The 17,541-nt window shown below is 38.5% G+C and overlaps 2 protein-coding genes across 2 annotated transcripts in view; one reads left to right on the top strand and one right to left on the bottom strand.

The window, feature by feature from the left end:
- ldlrad3 (low density lipoprotein receptor class A domain containing 3) overlaps window positions 1-17,541 on the top strand; it is a 169,681-nt gene that overhangs the window by 105,032 nt on the left and 47,108 nt on the right. The window lies entirely within an intron of this gene.
- Window positions 13,235-14,839, bottom strand: LOC129409455 (ornithine decarboxylase-like). The gene is made up of 5 exons (XM_055155581.1): window positions 14,778-14,839; window positions 14,478-14,694; window positions 14,297-14,368; window positions 13,909-14,074; window positions 13,235-13,468 (listed from the first exon to the last, which is right to left on the bottom strand). Exons 1-5 carry the CDS (start codon window positions 14,837-14,839, stop codon window positions 13,296-13,298), a joined length of 690 nt encoding a protein of 229 aa, XP_055011556.1. The 3' UTR covers window positions 13,235-13,295.

Here is a 17,541-nt window from a genome sequence, read left to right as displayed (position 1 = left end):
CTATTGTTTTGAAAGACGCTCTATGCCTCTTTACACGCCTTAGACACCTATAGAGGAATTAGCTTCAGTATGCCAGAGGGCGGACGTAACGATGTAGATGATATAAAAGTATCTTCATTGGTATTTTGTACAAACCCCAGTAAAATATATGAGTACATTTCTGTTTAGAACGTCTTTACAGTGTTTACGATGTTGGTTGCTTAATTCAAATGTATTCACCGCAAACCACATTATTTATAGATATTGTGATGTTCTTTCTCATGCATTGTTCGAAGTATACTCATGAGTATTCTTTTGTTTACATTCAGTCTCTAGGTATGGGCTATAAGAAGCACACATTTCGTAGTTTGCAGATTTTCACAAAGGCAACCAGGAAACCCCTCGGTACTCTAATGGCGAGGCCCAACAATGAACTGTCAACACTTTTTTGTTTCATCATGCTTTTATGGGAGACCTTCTCACTGGTTTAGAAGCCCTCAGAGAAATGCCAATCACAAAAGAACATGGGTGTAAGAACAGTCAGCTGACAATTAGCGACATGAGTACACTGTCAGCGATCAGCAGCCCTCAACCTGATTGGTTTGATGAAAGCAACTCAGCCGTGAGGCATGGTGTAAGTTATGCAAAAACTCATCATGGAGTCAGTTTGATTAAAGGGCCCATAGGCGATTTTCTGATATAATGTTGTTTCCTCATTAATAACAGACCTGGAGTTGTGAGCTGTTTCACACATGTTAAACACACATGTTTAACACACAAATCCTGCATGTTTAGGCTGAGTTCTTCTCTCAAACAGAAACATCTGTTCCACCTTATGATGTCATGTGGTAATACAAGTACTTCACTGTGGTTTTAAACTCCACACACCTTCACTAGAATCATTTGGATGATTTCAACCCTGGATTTACCAATTTGTACTGAACTAAGAGTAAACGGTACCTGTTAACTTGAAAACTACCCCTTCATGACATCTCAAGGTGGAACAGAGCATTTTGAGCCTTGGAGATGTAGACAGACTAATAATAATAAAGGATTAGTGTGTGTGAATGAAACAAAAGACAAATCCAGGTATGTTTTAGAGGAGGTAATAGTGTAGCCAGGCTCGTGCCACCTAGTGCCTCCACTCAGTTTCATTTCTCTCTAGCGACTAGGTCAGGAATTGGAATACACTAGACCAGGCATGTCCAAACTATGGCCTGTGAGCCAAATGTGGCCCTCAGACAAATTTTTCTTGGCCCTCAGGCTTCCTGGAGAATTGGCCCAAATTACCTTGCATGAATGAAATATTCACTTTTTACCGCAAGTTTTTTGAAAATCTGCCTTGATAAAGCTGATATTTAATATTTAGTGTGTGGATTTGAGTATCTTAGCATGAATAAAGGACTGATGGCTCATTCTAACGTGTTAAACATGCACATATTTAAATTATTTACTGTACTGAGCACCAGTCTTCGGCCCTTAATCGGCCCTTTGCTTCATCTGTGTTTCGAGATGTGGCCCTTGATGAATTTGGACACCCCTGCACTAGACGATTTGCAAGAACCCCAGAAGTTGTAGACCCTGCACCGGCCAATCAAGTGAAGAGCTGAACCAACCCGAGTTGTGATAGCAGACTGCATACGCTATCCTCCTTTGGATGTCCTTTGTCAAATACCAACTTAGCATTTGTTTGAGCTGGTACTTGTTTGTTATTGTACTTTTAATTCCCAAGTCCATCTTGCAGAAACAACAATGATCGTTGACAGACATGTTCATTTTCTGCTTTGTGTGCTGCTTTTACCGGCAATTTCTCGAACACCACTGAGCGTTCTGGCGCTTTACATATGACACGACCAAATAGCAGCTATTGGTTAAATTAAAAAAAAGTACCCACCTACCGTCAAGCAAACGAATCCTAATGCTGCCGCTGATGAATCAGGCTAATAATAGCATTCTAATATGGCTAAATACAGGACCTTTAAGTTTGTATATGGACTGATATGGGACAGTTGTATTGAAAATGAATCCTACTAGTTTCATGTGATTTTATCTTTTCCCTTTTACCCTTTATGTAGATTGTATTAGTTGACAATATATCAAAGCAGGTGTAGTTTTTATCCTTGTAAATTTCTTTTTGTTTCAGTATTTGTTTGGTTTTGTCAACAAATGTATTCCACTTACCACACCGGGCCACCATTACCCTGCATTATTCCCCACTGTTAATTCTCTAATCTGTAGTATTACATCATTGTAGTTTATGTAGCAGCCGGGTATATCTTCTCTTAAAAAAGACAAATCGTCTAACCTCCTGGGACGCTCCCCTCCCACAGCAAGCAATCTGCAGCTTTATATTTTTTTCTTTCTTTCTTAAGGTGCTGTAGAAACAAGAGCTCTGAAATTCTACTGTACTTGTGGTTTTTGCATAAGCACAATGACATGACTATCAGGTAATACCCCAGTCTAATTCAGAGTGGTGGAACGTAACAAAGTAAAAGTAGTAAAGTACTGTACTTAAAAGTGTATTGTGTAACTTTTCTGGTGGCAGGTTTGTCTAATGCTTTTATCTGTTGAGATGTTATGACTTTATCTTTATGTTTTGCAGTATGGTATTAAACCTTTCTATCTGCATGGAGACCAAACCAGACCAAGTTGCAGGTCAGATCTGTGGAGAGGCAACTACGCTCACAGTTAGAATGCTGGTTTTTCTAAGTATTTTTCAGCTATAAAACCAGTTGTAATTGAATAAATGTAAGGCATTTACCGGTACCTACTTGTCTTCATGGAGATGTTATTACTTTGCATGGAATGTTCAGCTGGAAATGTGCCCTGGCTGGAAGGCCCGCAAGCTGGAAACTCCCCCTGAATTGTACCCTTTATGAAAGTAAGTTAGTTAATCTATATACATATAAATAAGAAAAAAACAACAAAATTGTTTTGATTACATATATTGTAGTAATTACACATGCAAGTTACAGTATATCTCAACACATCTGTTCATGTTGAGCATAAGGAAGTGTTCTGATTTGGGAAGGATGAGCGCCTTGCTTTTGGATGACATGACACCTGACATGAGGTGATTATGTTCATGGCAAACAGGTAAGGAAATAATTAATATTTCTTCCCAAATCAGCAGTTACAGATGCTCTAGAACACGGTGAATAAGAAACAATTATTTAAAATACGATTTCATTGTAAACTTCTGTGAGCAAACGAGGATTATATTGACATTACATACTGAAAAAATGTGTGCTGCTTTGGGATATAGAATGCTGATTTTCTAACTCAATACATCACAGTGCATGACGAGAATATTCCCCCTGTCCTGGGCACAGCAGTTACCCATGTGCCTCTCAAGAGAAGAGGGCGCCTGGAGGGAGGAGGGGGACATTCCTCCTGAGAGAATGGGATGCTCGAGCTGGGACTTTCAAGCCAGAGGGATGCTCCAGCCGGTATTCTGTTCCATGATACGACATTAAACATATCCATCTAGCATTTATTCATTATGAGTGTTTCTATTGCTAAAAAATACATTAATTCCTTTTGTGAATGGAGCAACTCTCATTCTCTGATTCACAGATCTGAATTGTAATGTAGCCTGGTGCTATAACCTGCTCGTCTTCCTTGTCATAGATTTATTTAGGTTTAATCTGTACTGTGGAACATTGTAGACTTAGCAATAACATCATAAATCTCCAGGGAGAAACCTATTTGACAGGCCCTCCACAGGAAAAGTTACACAGTGCACCTTTAATTAACACGATGTACAAACAACAGCTCTGAAATTCTCCTGTATTTTCTGTTTTGCATAAGTACTGTGTATTCAGCAGGCTGTCGCTAGGCACAAAGCTAATAACCCAGTCTAATTCAGAGTGCGGCGTATTGGTAGTGACACCAAACTGTAACTCCTGCCTCTCCATTAGCAATGCCAGGAAACAAGACAGTAATGCCCCATGTCACTGAGATATACACAGAGAGAACAAAGGACATCGGCTGGAGTGAGAGCCCCTTTCGCTTTCTGTTCCCTGTTGTTATCCTTTTAGCTGCCTAATGGATTTTTACATTGGTTCGCATTGATTACTGCCAGAGAGTGGGGGTCCACAATAATAAGAGATATAGATTAAGGTTATACCCTACAGGCACATTTTTCTCAGTGTGTTTGCATAGCTTTTAAAATAAACGTCCAGTTAAAAGTGTAGTTGTTTAATTCATCTGAACAATGGATGGTTTCAAGGTTTATTGGACAGCCCAGAACGGACAGTTATGGGGAAAGCAGAGTGAAACAGAGCAGAGTGGAGCAAAACATTTCCACGCAGGCAGCCAGTATTCTGATGTTGACGAGTTAAGTGTTGGCTCTAAGGTTGAGTTGTTACTAATGTAATTACTGCAGTATTTTAATGCGTTTTTGGAGTGTGTAGGAGATGGAGAGTCTGAGGTGGCTGAAGATGTGGTTGAAGAAGGTTTGGGCAATAGTAGTTCAGTTGGTAGAAGATTTGTCCACTAATCCTGAGGTTGGTGAGTCGAACCCTGCTATCTACATCGAAAACATATTTGGTTGTGCACTCAGTGATGGTGCAATTCTGACTCCTACAGATGCATGTTGTTGCTATGGCCTTGAGCAAGACACTTAACCCATCCCGCCCCTGGTGTCTGTATGAATGGATGAGTGGTCCTTGATGTAAAGCGCTTTGATTGAAAGCTATATAAAAATGTGATTATTTACCAAGGCTTATCTTTGTTGTTATTTACTTTCAACTTTACTATTAAAAGGACAGTCAGGAATTTTTGACATAGGACCTTATTTCCTAGTGAGCCAGAGTGTTGGAGACATGTGAAGATACTTTTTTTAAAATAGTCCATCCAGTCCTTGTATTTGCAGAGGTCGCTGGTGCTAGGCTAGTGCATGTCAATGGCCATAGTTAGCCAGCCACTAAAAACAGTCTTACCCACTCCACAAAGTACTCGAAGCAAAACTATTATAACACCAAACTGTCGATTTGAATGACTGAGTCGATAGAATAATTTTAGAAGTAAAACCAACCTTGCATTTCAAGGATTTATGTCTGAACAGTAGCAGCAAGTTGTATTTTTGATTTCACCTAGCACCTTTCTTACCGGCAAAGATAAATTCTGCTGCTGCTGAGAAAATAGTCCCTCAACATGCGATGATTCATGCAATGCAAGGTTAGTTTTATTTCAAACATTATTCTGTCAATACAGGCATTTATATCGACAGTCTGGAGTGATAATAGATTGGCTTCGGGTGCTTTGTGTAGGGGGTAAGACCTTTTTTAGTGGCAAGTATGGCCATTGACATGCGCTAGTCTCGCATCAGGGACCTGCGCTAGTCTCGCATCAAGGACTGGATGGAATATTTCAAAAAGTATCTCCACACAGCTCCAACACTCTCGCTCACTAGGAAATGAGGTCTATGTCTAAAATTCTGGACTGTCCCTTTCACTTGACTAATATTGTCTACTGTATATGCACATTATGTATATGGGCCTATGTGCATATAAGAGTACTCTGGTGTCAGTAACCAAGCAAGTTAGCCATTATTTCCAGTGATTTCCCGACTATAACCATTTACAACAGCGTTTTATCATTAGTCAGAACAGATTTTGTAAACCCACACACCCACTGTGGAGGAGAGTCCTATTGCTTATACTAATGGCTTCTCACACTGTCCTGCATTGATGAGTTAGAGGGCCCAGAGTCATAAAGGGAGAAATTGCATAATAGAAAATAGACAAGTTAATCAACGTAGCCATATTTTGTTGTGAATGAAAAGTCTTTGAGATATTGGTCCCTGCTGCCGAGAGCTTTCAGACGGGCAGGGAGAGTGAGAGTGGGAGGCGGTGTGAAATGGCGTGGGCCTGGTATAACGCAGCAGACTGGAGTGGAGGAGGTCGGTGTAATGGTGCCAGTTTATCAGGGCCAACGCACACTTGACAGGCTGCGAGAGGGAAGGTTCAGCATGTCAGCGCCCAAGGATTCAAACTCGGGAAGAAAAGTTTTGAGTTTGCCTAAAGCTAGTTCCTTGTAGAAAATAGTACATCAACAGGATTTACTTTTATTTTCAATTGTTAATCACATTGTTTTTGCCCTAGTCACTTTTTTTTTATATTGCAAACTTGTGATAAATATACAAAGGGTGTAAAGTTAAGACAATATAAGAAAAACATCCAGAAGGGACTGGAACTGGACCACAGAGCATGAAAAACCTTCTTCCAAATTTGAGACGATCCAACCACAGCTGCTTATTTGTTGCACGTGTCTCTGAAACGTGGAAGATATATCTCCCAAATTATTGTATTATTCATCATTCAAAACAAAATATATAACTTTTACCTGAGATACGTAATAGTTTGGTGCTTTGATTGTTGATCCTGAGAAAATCTGTGTTGTTTTTTAGTCTTATATGTTGTTTTCTTTCACATGTAAGCAGTGAACGAAGCATGCGTCTCTCTGATTGGTTAATCCACCTGTCAATCATGCTCTCTAAAATCGGAGACAGGATACAGCTTCAGATCTACACGTCTTTGTAAAGTTTTGTCAAAGCGTGTGGTTCTGGCTGGCTAGGTAACAATGCTCGTACAATGTGACTATTTCTCAGTCCTACCTCGAGGATCAGCCTATATTCAGCTCGCTTCAGATGATTTTGTACCATGCTGATCCAAAAAATAAATAATAACGTGTCCTATTTATTTTGATAAATGAGAGAAAACATTCCAGGAACAAGCATTTTGGAAAACATATGGTTCAACAGACGGCGGTGTGGTGATGGACCAGAAACTTTCGGTCCAAAACTTATTAAAGTTTTGTACAATTCTATTGACAGGACTGCAGTATGATGTCTCAGGGAAAAAGAAAGTTACGAATGTGAGCTCTCATGTGAGCTCTCATGGATTCCAACTCCGAATACAATTTTTAGTTTCGCCCCAAGCTTTCACACTAGCCTGCATTTGTGAAAGAAATACATTAAAAAGTTACCATTGAGTCCGCCTTATAAAGATAAATTATTCAATGGCTATCCTTCCCCAGACAAATCCTTATTTCCAAGTGCTTTAATGCAGCTTGTCACTACTCCCAGTGCCGTAATGTGAACAATATCCTTCCCTAAACTAGGACATGCAATAGTGCTGAGCTGTGGTGCTTTTTCAAATGAACAACCTTCAAAATTATCTGTGTTTTGGTTGTCATGGCGATGGCAGTCTAGTGGCGACCTGCACCCACAGCTCGTACTTGAGTCTGTGTCAGTACGTGAGCGGGGGAGGACTGAACTAAAGATAGTTGTAATCAGACGCAACTGGAAAACATCTAGTTTTTGAACACTGGATTTTCAGATTGAGATATAGCCAAAAGACTTTTCACATGCTTTAATAACTCTCTACGTTCAAATGCATTTTTTTTTATTATTATTGTGTCAGGGAATAGCACGAGAAAAGCATACCATAATTAAACTTTTATTCTGTGCACCTTCTGAAACTGTAATATTTGAACTTTAAACACATGGTAGCATTTTGTTTCATCCAAGTTGAAGTAGTTTTTGGATTGCACGCACTGGTCAGCTGCAGAAGACACATCTCATTTGCATCTGGGAATTTGGAGTGTTTTGTTTCTTACCACATGTGTAACTCACAACACCTGCGTATTTAGACTTGATGTGATGTCATGTGGTAATACAAGAAGTGCTCCATTGTATTTTTGAAACTCCATACATCTTCATTAGAATTATTTGGATGATTCTATTTCTGATTCAGACCTGGAATTGTCCCATCTCTACAAAACAAAGGTAAAAGGTAGCTGTTAACTTGAAAAACTACAAACTAGGTGGAACAGAGTATTTTAGCGTTGGAGATGTAGACAGACTAATAATAATGGTTACTCAAAACATGTGTGAATGAAACAAAACACAGCTCTAGGCAGGGCTGCTCGATTATGGAAAAAATCATTATCACGATTATTTTGGCCAATATTGAAATCACGATTATTCAAACGATTATTTTTTAGTTACACAATGCATTTATTCAGCATTTCTTTTTCAAAAAAACACTTTGTTATTGATACAGGCTACAATACATACCTTAGGGCAGTTTGGCGATGAATAAAATATACTTTGAACATGAAATAAGGCATAGAAAACATAAATGTATCCAAAATAAACTATATATCCAGCTGTTCTACAATCTCTATATTTAAACAATTAAATAAATATACTTATTTATATAAAAAATATCCCAAAATAAACTTTGCTAAGCTTTAAATCGTTTCAACTTGATTATAAGAGTTTGGAGATCATTTGACACACAAATTCAAATCGCAATCAAAATTCGATTAATTGCACAGCCTTAATTCTAGGTATGTTTTTGAGGAGGAGGTACATTATAATATGGCTCACAAAAGCTCACAAGTGTCTGTTTGTGTAATGTAGATTTCCCAGATGATTTTAAATGGGACTTTACTTACTGCATTGGTGCTGTTACTATTATTAACATCATAAAAAGCTCTACCCTACAAATAGAATATAACCTCATTAGTTGGGCTATTTGAGCCTGAGATTTGCATTTGAATAATGGACGAAGCCCTGAATAGAAGCACGTCCCTGGTCCGGTAACACTTAGCTGCAGACATGAGTGCCTCTATGTTTTAAGTGTTCTCGTTTTTGTTTCCAAACTGCTCAGAGGAGGTGTGATCACTATGAAAAGTGCCCTCCAGTGAGACCCTTTCTTTCCATCTCTGTTTTTAAATCATTGTCTTTCAAAACTGCCTCTGCTCTCCTCCATCCACACTGACTTTTTCAGACAGCAGTCCACATTGTGTGCAAGCATACAAGTGGTTCAATACTCTTTTATCTATAGTGAGTCATGCCACAGTAATAATAGACTGGGGAGGTGCACCAAAGGAGATAGAGATGTGTAATTAGTCAGTCTGCTCTGGCCTTAGATGGGGCAAGTGGAGCCAGGAATTGCTTCTTCTTCATTTGAACAATGGTTATGTTTTCATGCACACCCAAGACTGATCATTATCTGATTTCAGGAGTTATCAGATTACTGAAATGTCAAGTAAACAATTCCATCTGATGTGAGTGATGAGAGTTTGTTTATTAACACCTGTGCATATTTTGGCAAGGGACATTATGTTCAATTTTCTCTTAGGCCTGTAAACAGATAAAAAAAAATCAGACTTCATTATGGGGTTATCTGATTATTCTAGTTGTCAGGTTTTTATTGGCTATATAAATGCATCCTGCTGTTGAGGTCTTTTGGAAATGTTATTGCTTTGTCTTGAATGTTTCATAGTTTGGTAACCTTTCTATCTTCATGGAGACCAAACCAGACCAAGTTGCAAGTCAGATCTGTGGAGAGGCGACCCCACACACAATCAAAATATATGTTATTGTAGGTATTTTTGATCTATAAAACTATCTAAAATTTTAAAAATGTAAGGTTGCACTGTTTAATGTTATATTTTGTAATATTCCAGGCAGAACAATGACATCTCCACAATAAACAAGCAGGTGGTGGACACCCAACCAAAAAGTTCCATAGTGCACCTTTAATCACACTTTTTTGGTACTAAACTATGCATATGGTATTAGAAGAGTATTGTCTACTGTTTCAAGTCCCTTTTGGCAATTTTGGAACAAACTAGTTAGTATTTGCAGCTGCTTTGTGGTAAAAAAAAAAAAAAAAAAGTATAAAAATAGGTCTGTCCTTGCTCCAGTGGCCTCTGCCAATTTCAGGTATTTGGTGACATTTCGTGACAAGAAACAAACAGCTTTAGTTGTCATTATAGTACATGGTTAATAACTACCTAGATGGAAAGATGGGAGGTAAACTAGAGGAAAACTATTTATGGTTTTAAGGAAACATTTTGAGGATAAAAAAGGTTTCAAAAGAAGCGCTTTCTGGACCTCCAGAGGATAATACACAGTAGATAAAACTCAGTGGTGCTCTTTGGGAAGGGAAGTCAGTTAAAAGATGACAAAAAACCCAAGGCACTCACTGGTTAAAATAAAATGCCTTTATTAATTTATGACATGTGTAAATTAATAAAGGCATTTTATTTTGAACCAGTGAGTGCCTTGTTTTTTTTTTTTTTTGGCATCTTTAAACATTTTGAGGACTTTCAAAGGTCGTTAAAGGTTAATTTGCTATTTTCTGATCTATGTTATAATGTTGATTCCTCATCACAAATATACCTGGAGTTTATTACACAAACCATGCATATATAGACTTGAGTTCTTCTCTCAGACAGAAAACACTCTGTTCCACCTTGTGATGTCATGTTGTACAGGACGGGCTCCACTGTGTTTTTAAACTCCATACACCTACCCTAGAATCATTTGGATAATATGAGCTCTGGAATTGCAAATCTCTACTGATCAAAAGGTAAAAGGTAACTTGAAAACTACCACTTTATGACATCACAAGTTGGAATAGAGCATTTTAAGATATGGAGATGCATGTGTGAATGAAACAAAACACAACTCCAGGTATGTTTTTGATTAGGTAACAACATTATTACATAGCTTAAAGTTCACAAGAGTCCATTTCGAGTCCAAAATAGGAATTTAATTGCTATGGGAACAAACTGTGCTAATTTATCATCATCCTGAAACCCACGGCAGACAGGGGAAAGCACTGCACTGGTGCACAGTATTCAGATGCATAGCTTGAGGACAGTTGGTAATACATTATAGTGAGTGATGCTGTTCCCGTCTGTCTGATGGATATACTTCTTCTCGCACTGATTGTCTCTGACTTAGAAGGTGACCAGGAGAGATGTTTTTAAAAGGGTCAAAGCTCTCGGCAGCTCAATACTTTAATGCTTTTCCGTAAAGGACGCGTCAAGTAATGCGTTACTTCTTCTACCACAGACCGGAGTACTACGAGCCCCAAATAGAGTGCAGTCACCAGGACTACACCATACACCCCTTATATGATACATTAGCTGTCAGTAAGCTCTCACTATAATGGACCACAGGCTATTTTCTGCACATGCTTTTCCTCCCAGCATACTCCGCCAGTATTATTGAAGGTGTTACTGGATAGACACAGAAAATATCGCGGCGGTGTTGGGGTACCAGTCCATTCGTACATACTCTGGATTTGATGGTATAACGTTAGGCAAGACAAAAGAATCACGGATTACAGCTGAGAAGGAGAGTGCCCCGGAGAGAAGAAAGAGGGATTGCTTGTCAGAGATAGAAACGAGAGAAGCAAGAAGGCGCAAGACATTGGAAATATAAAATAAAACTGAGGCAAAACAAAGGCAGAGATGGAAGAGGAAGTGAAGGGATGGGAAGAGGAGGAGGAGGAGGGGATGGCAAACGGATGGAGACAGGGGATTAGGGAAAATGGCAAAGCTATTGGGAAAAGAAGATAGAGCCATGTGGAGGATGAGTGTGGGGCGACAAGGATCCAGAGGGAGCACTGGCAGGAAAAGAGGCTCTGGATGGGGTCATGAGTGCAGCGGAGAAAGCATGAAGAGTGTGGGGAGTGACCGGGTATTTATAACATTCTGCGGACTGAAATCATTATACACAGTCAAATCATGGGGAAGTACCTCCTTTATGGGGACAAATATTAGGTCCCCATGACACACTGTTTATTAAAGGGCCAATATTCTGTATTTTCTTTATAAATTTAAAGAGACTAATAATAACGGATTACTCAAACGTGTGAATGAAATAAAACGTCTCTTGATGAGGTAACAACATTATAACATGGCTTAAAATTTGTGCATCATTCGTTCATTCATTTTTCAAAATAAAACCAAAAATAAGAAAATGAAAAAAAATTTAAAAATGGATAACGATTCTTTTTTTCAGTTTTTGATTTTGTGTTTAAATGAATAATGGAAAAAACGGATAATGGCCGTTTCCCATTTACGTGACTTAAACTGCGAACCAGGACAAAAACAGGACTAAACTGGTCTGAGTCCAGGTCCCAATCCTGGTCCCAGTCTGGTCTCGGTCCTGGTCTCAGTCTTGGTCTGGTCCCGGTCTCAGTCCTGATCACCCGACAGTCTACGCGGGCGCAACTTCGGGCCTGTCCCAACACTCTGTCCTGGTTCAGTCTTGGTTTAGACCTGGTTTAGTCCGTATGTGGCGCAAAAGTCCGGCATCGTGGTTTAAGTCATGGAAACGGCTGTTAACCGTTTTTTCAATTCTTCATTTAAACACAAAATCAAAAACTGAAAAAACTAATTGTCATCTGTTTTTTTCATTTTGGTTTTGGAGACAAATAATGGTTTTATTTTGAAAAATGAATGAATGAATGATACACAGATTCTTAAAGCTCACAAGAGTCAATTTACACAGGACCTTTCTTAGATTGAAACATGATTTTGGTATGGGTTGAAATAGGTTACGGTTAAGGTTAGGGTTTTGGTGAAGGTGACAAGTAGTGACTATGGATAAAGTTAAGATCAGTCGTGTGTGCCTGTGCGCGTGTGTGTGTATGTGTGTGTTTGTCAAATTTGGATGACAGGATGTATGATGTCCCAGAACACGTAAAAAGTGAGACATGAGGCTGTTTTCATACTTAAAAAAAGGTTTTGGGTTAAAATTATATTTTGTACATATAGTATGTAATTTATTTTATTTTATTTAGTTTATTTTTAAGTTCCGTGATCAGTGTCCATAACGAACCACATCATTTGTGAGTTAATTTAAGTTTTTCTTCCAACTCCTTTTCAGAAAATGTGCTTTTCAGTTGTCTACAGTGTATATGTAGCATGCATGATTATTGTTTCTCTCTTGGCACAAACTCAAAATAAAAACAAATCAATAAATAATTTCACTGATTTTATTCAAATGCTATTGTTATTTTATTGAAAACTAAGAATTCAAGAAAAAAATACAAATGTAAAAGAGATTACATCATGATTTATACTTTTAGGTTTTAAAAAGAAAGATTTCACATTTTAAAGATTGTTTTGACCATCAGCTTTATTCAGCTTTATTAGGACATATATAAGGGGTAAAGAGCAGCGAGAAACATTCAACAAACTGGTTTCATGAAGCAGAGAGCAGCACAGAGCCTAAACCCCAAGGACAGAATTGTTTAACATTTTCCAGATATTTCGTGTTGCAACCAGGTAAATATTTGCATTTTCAAATCCATTAAAGTTGGTTGAAATCGTCATTGAGTAAGCCCCAATATTGTGAGCGAGAATCCACTCCCCGACCTGGAGCTCTGGCATCTGCATCTTACAGATTCTGTCGTTACTGTCACAGGACGGACCCCAGATAATAGACTGGTACAGGGGCTCACTGCTGTCCACTGGCTGTAGGAAGATTTGAAAAATATTTAGTTGCACTTTAATGACAAACATTTCATATAAAATAAAACAGTATACCCCTTTACCCTGTGGGGGCGCAGGTCATAAGGTCTTATCTCAAGGTAGAACCTGTTGTCCGCAAATGAACCATAAACCCCATCTGTTACGTAATACATCATCAATTTGTTTAAGCCATTCCCATCTGTAAACACAAGCATTTAAAACATGTAGCACTCTTTGTTGTGTTTGGTTTATTACTGTAGTTAGGCTTGTCACAATAACTACAATAGCGACTCATTCAGTATATGATAGCTGGAACAATATATTTTGGGGTATTTTTGTTGTAACTCAATAAAATTTGAGCTGTAATAACTTTTAAAGCTAATTATTATCAATTAATTTAGCTAGTTACTTGTAGCTCAAGCCTTTTAATGATAGTGTCTATTTAAAAATGGTTTCCTGGGATTATCCTGTGTTTTTGCTATTGTGTCTGAGGCATAAAGCAGCTTCAGTGTTATTGTTTGCCCCTTTATGTTTCTGTAGATATATTTCGTGCTTCAATATTTGTAATTGTGACAGGCATAACTGTAGCTCATTACGACTAGACTGCGTAGATTCTTGGTTAAAGATCTTCAAATGTACCTTTGCTGCTGATCATTGGATCACCCTGAACTTGTCTTTTGGCAAAGACATTCATAGCGAGTGTAAAAGCAGACTCCACAAAGTAGCGTCCAGGTTCGGCGATGATTCTCACTCCACAGTCAGCAGGAAAGAACTCATCCAGTGCCTCATTTATTCCTTTTGACACCTACAATGTTTTCAACAGTACAATTAACAGGGGTAAACCCTTCAACAGATGACTATTCAGATATGCAATAATACAGTTCACAACAAAAGCCAAAAACAAATGTGTCCTATTGTTATATTTAGTAATAAAGTCAACTTATTTTGTTCTCCTAGATTTCACATCTGTAGTTACCTGTAATAACTAACCTGCGTCAATGACCCATACCCTTGTGGTGTTTCATACCATTTGAAATTCTTCATCTCCATAGAATCCTCCACCTATGTTCAGAATTTTCATCTGAAATCCACTCAGATTCTAAAAAGATGTAATTGAAGTATAATGTATTGTACTTTTGAGAAATGGCAAAAAATAAAGAAATTAATTGACATATTTATTGTTGCAGATACAGATTGAGGGAGCTTACAGCTTGGTCAAAGACGTGTCTGGCGTCTGCTATGGCCTTCTTATAGGCAGTGTTGTCAGTGCACAGACACCCCACATGGAAACTGACTCCAATGATGTTCAAGTGCAGCTCCTGAGCTCTCAGCAGTAGGACGCCCACAGTCTGGAGTTTGGCTCCAAACTTTGTGCTCAGTTTTAACAGTGACTTGGAGTCATCCACTGCAATACGCAACAATAGCCTGGTAAAAAATAAACAAAAAATAATCATTATAATTTTATTGCAAAGAAGGGGAGAAAATAAAATAGATATAAGACGTGTTACTTTGATGTGGGATGATATTTGGAGATCTTGAGGAGCTCTTCCTCATTGTCAAACGTCATCATGTCCACTCCATGAGCACAAGCGTACCTGATGTGGGCCTGGGGTTTTGTTGTATGTGCGTAAATGATTCTATCTGGTGTCACTCCAGAAGACAGGACCATCTCTATCTCCCTCTGTCACAGATCAGAAGTGTATGTGTACAGTAAGAACAGTAAGGGGGCAGTATGGACTGCTGCTCTTTGATTTGAACTCACTTTGCTAGCACAGTCAAACCCTGTTCCCAGAGCACCAAGCAGCTGAAGCACGGCCGCTGTGTTGTTACACTTGACAGCATAGAAAGGGGTCACTCTGGGCAGAAGAGTCTGCCATCTCTGGAGGTTTTCAAAAACTATGTCCAGATTTGCTACATAAAAAGGAATTTCACTGCCCTTGAAAATAAAATAAATGCAAATATTATTTTGAACGTTTTTACTGTTCATATGCCATTTGCAGAATGGATAAATACATCATGCAGTTTATTTATCTTTAATTCCCCTAAGATTTGAAATCTTATTTTCAGGGGAATCCTTTCCCAAGTGGGGAGCATGTCTAATGAATAATAATGGAGTATAATATGATAGAGCAAAACATATTCATATTAGATATAAGGTAAAAAGTCACAATATGAAAAGCGTTATAGTAGAGAAGCATGAGAACAGAAGGCTCTGTCCAAGCACTACTGAAAATTAATAGGAGGGACAAATGTTAAAACTATGGAAAATGTAGGTAAAGCTTTACATACCAATAAGTTGTGATCGTTGATTTTGTTATCAATAAAAGATTCAACTTCTTTGCTGCTATCCAATATCCCAATGCCAGAGATTTCCATAGTGTGCAGATCTCTACAAACATTAAGTAGGAATAGTGAAAGACTAAATTATGGTGTGGAATTTCTCATCCCCTGCATAGTCATAACAAGGACACCATCAGTTCTTTCAGTGTTGACATTCCTATGTGCTCATACAGAATTTGATTTATACAGGATTTCGTCCCTCCCATGCGTTTCCTTGGTTAACTCACTTGACAGAAGCCATATGCTATTCACTTGTCTCCAGGCTGGTCTTCTTACTATTTAAACCTCCTTGTGTGGAAGCATATGCAAACTTGATATCTACTACCATGATGCATTGACACATTTGTTTGAACCTCATTGGACTTTGTGACAATAATATCAAAGGAGGTATTATGCTAAATCAATTGTTTATCTTTCTGCCACGTTATAATGTTCCCTCATCAAAAAACATGTTTTGCTGAATCATTTGTGCAAGAGTAATCTTATGATCTCTCACAATATTTGACCTAGGGCTGTGCAAAAAATCTTTGGTCTATCTCGACTCTAAGGCATGCGCATTTTAATCGTCTAGTCTACAGCCAAACGTGTGGTAGTAAGTGTGCGTGGTGAGGACGAGATCAATGCTGTTTTGTTTAGGAAAAAGCAGCTGAGCCACAGTGTGTCTCTTCGTGTCTCCTTATATCTTCTCACGTGTCTTCACATTTCACAAGTTTTTACTTAAATCTGCACAATTTGGGTAAAAGTCTATTATCTCTCTCCCTCTGCCGCTCCCCCGTCGCTCTGTCCCTCCCTGATCCAGGCACAGCTCCTCATTTTTTCGCCTCTTTCACTCCTCTAATGCTTCTTATCATTATAATGCAAGTTACAGAAAATAAAGAACTGTTTTATCACCATTTATGAGTGAAACTTAAGACTTCATTTAGCGCTCGGACATGGCACGTGTTTCTGTTGATAGCTGTAGCGAGCGCATGCACCTGTGTCTGCCGCTAATGGTAGTGCACACATGCTTTTAGGCTTAATATATTATACAAGCTCATTCCAAACTTTAACTATGAATTTCTTCTTCTATTGTTTCTAGCTACATGAAATAAAAACTGCAGTGATCCTGACACCCTGTTCTTTATGCCTGAAGTCTATATGGCTGTGTTTTTAATAAGATGGATGGAGATTGAATAAAAAATCAAGATCGATCAGTATGGGGGAAAGAAAAATCTTGAGTCTTTTCTTTCCCATATCGCCCAGCCCTAATTTGAACCCTCCTTTATTATCCCCTTTTCAACAGCTGAAATAAGTTTACCTATAACATTTTTCTAAATGTCTGATAATATATTATGAAGTCTTAAAGAGATAGTTCAGATTTTTTGACATTAATCTGTATGGCATCCCCGTGAGCAGTGTCGAGCATCCACACTGACTTACCCCCGAAAGCGTCCGGTGAGCCGAGATACTGGCCGTTTTCGGTGCTGATGAAAGTATTCCGGCAAGTTGGCTGGGACATTAAAATAAAGCGTTTTTCTTCTCAAAAAAATATGTGTTCAAAAGAGTGATATGTTTGCATCACAAAACCATCGTCCTCTAAAAAGTCAGACCTCATAATCGCTTGGCACTGTTTTCTCTTCGTTCGTATCACTGCGCAGTGCCGCCAGGTGGACTACTTTCGTCAGCACCGAAAACAACCAGTATCTCGGCTCACCGGACGCTTTTGGGGGTAAGTCAGTGTGGATGCACGACACTGCTCACGGGGATGTCATACAGATTCATGTAAAAATCCAAACTCTCCCTTTAAGTCCTGATATTATATTCACATGCTCTTTTTGTGAATTTTTTATCCATAAACACACATTATTTTACAAAGTTTTACATATAAAATAGCCAATGGATAATATTGTATTGTGTTTTGAAATACACTGAATGGCACCACTGAGCTGTGCA

The sequence above is a fragment of the Boleophthalmus pectinirostris genome, unplaced genomic scaffold, assembly GCF_026225935.1.
Source record: "Boleophthalmus pectinirostris isolate CB_2022bp ecotype Guang Dong unplaced genomic scaffold, ASM2622593v1 HiC_scaffold_2, whole genome shotgun sequence".
NCBI lineage: Eukaryota > Metazoa > Chordata > Actinopteri > Gobiiformes > Gobiidae > Boleophthalmus > Boleophthalmus pectinirostris.
This window is presented reverse-complemented; position numbering and strand designations above follow the sequence as displayed.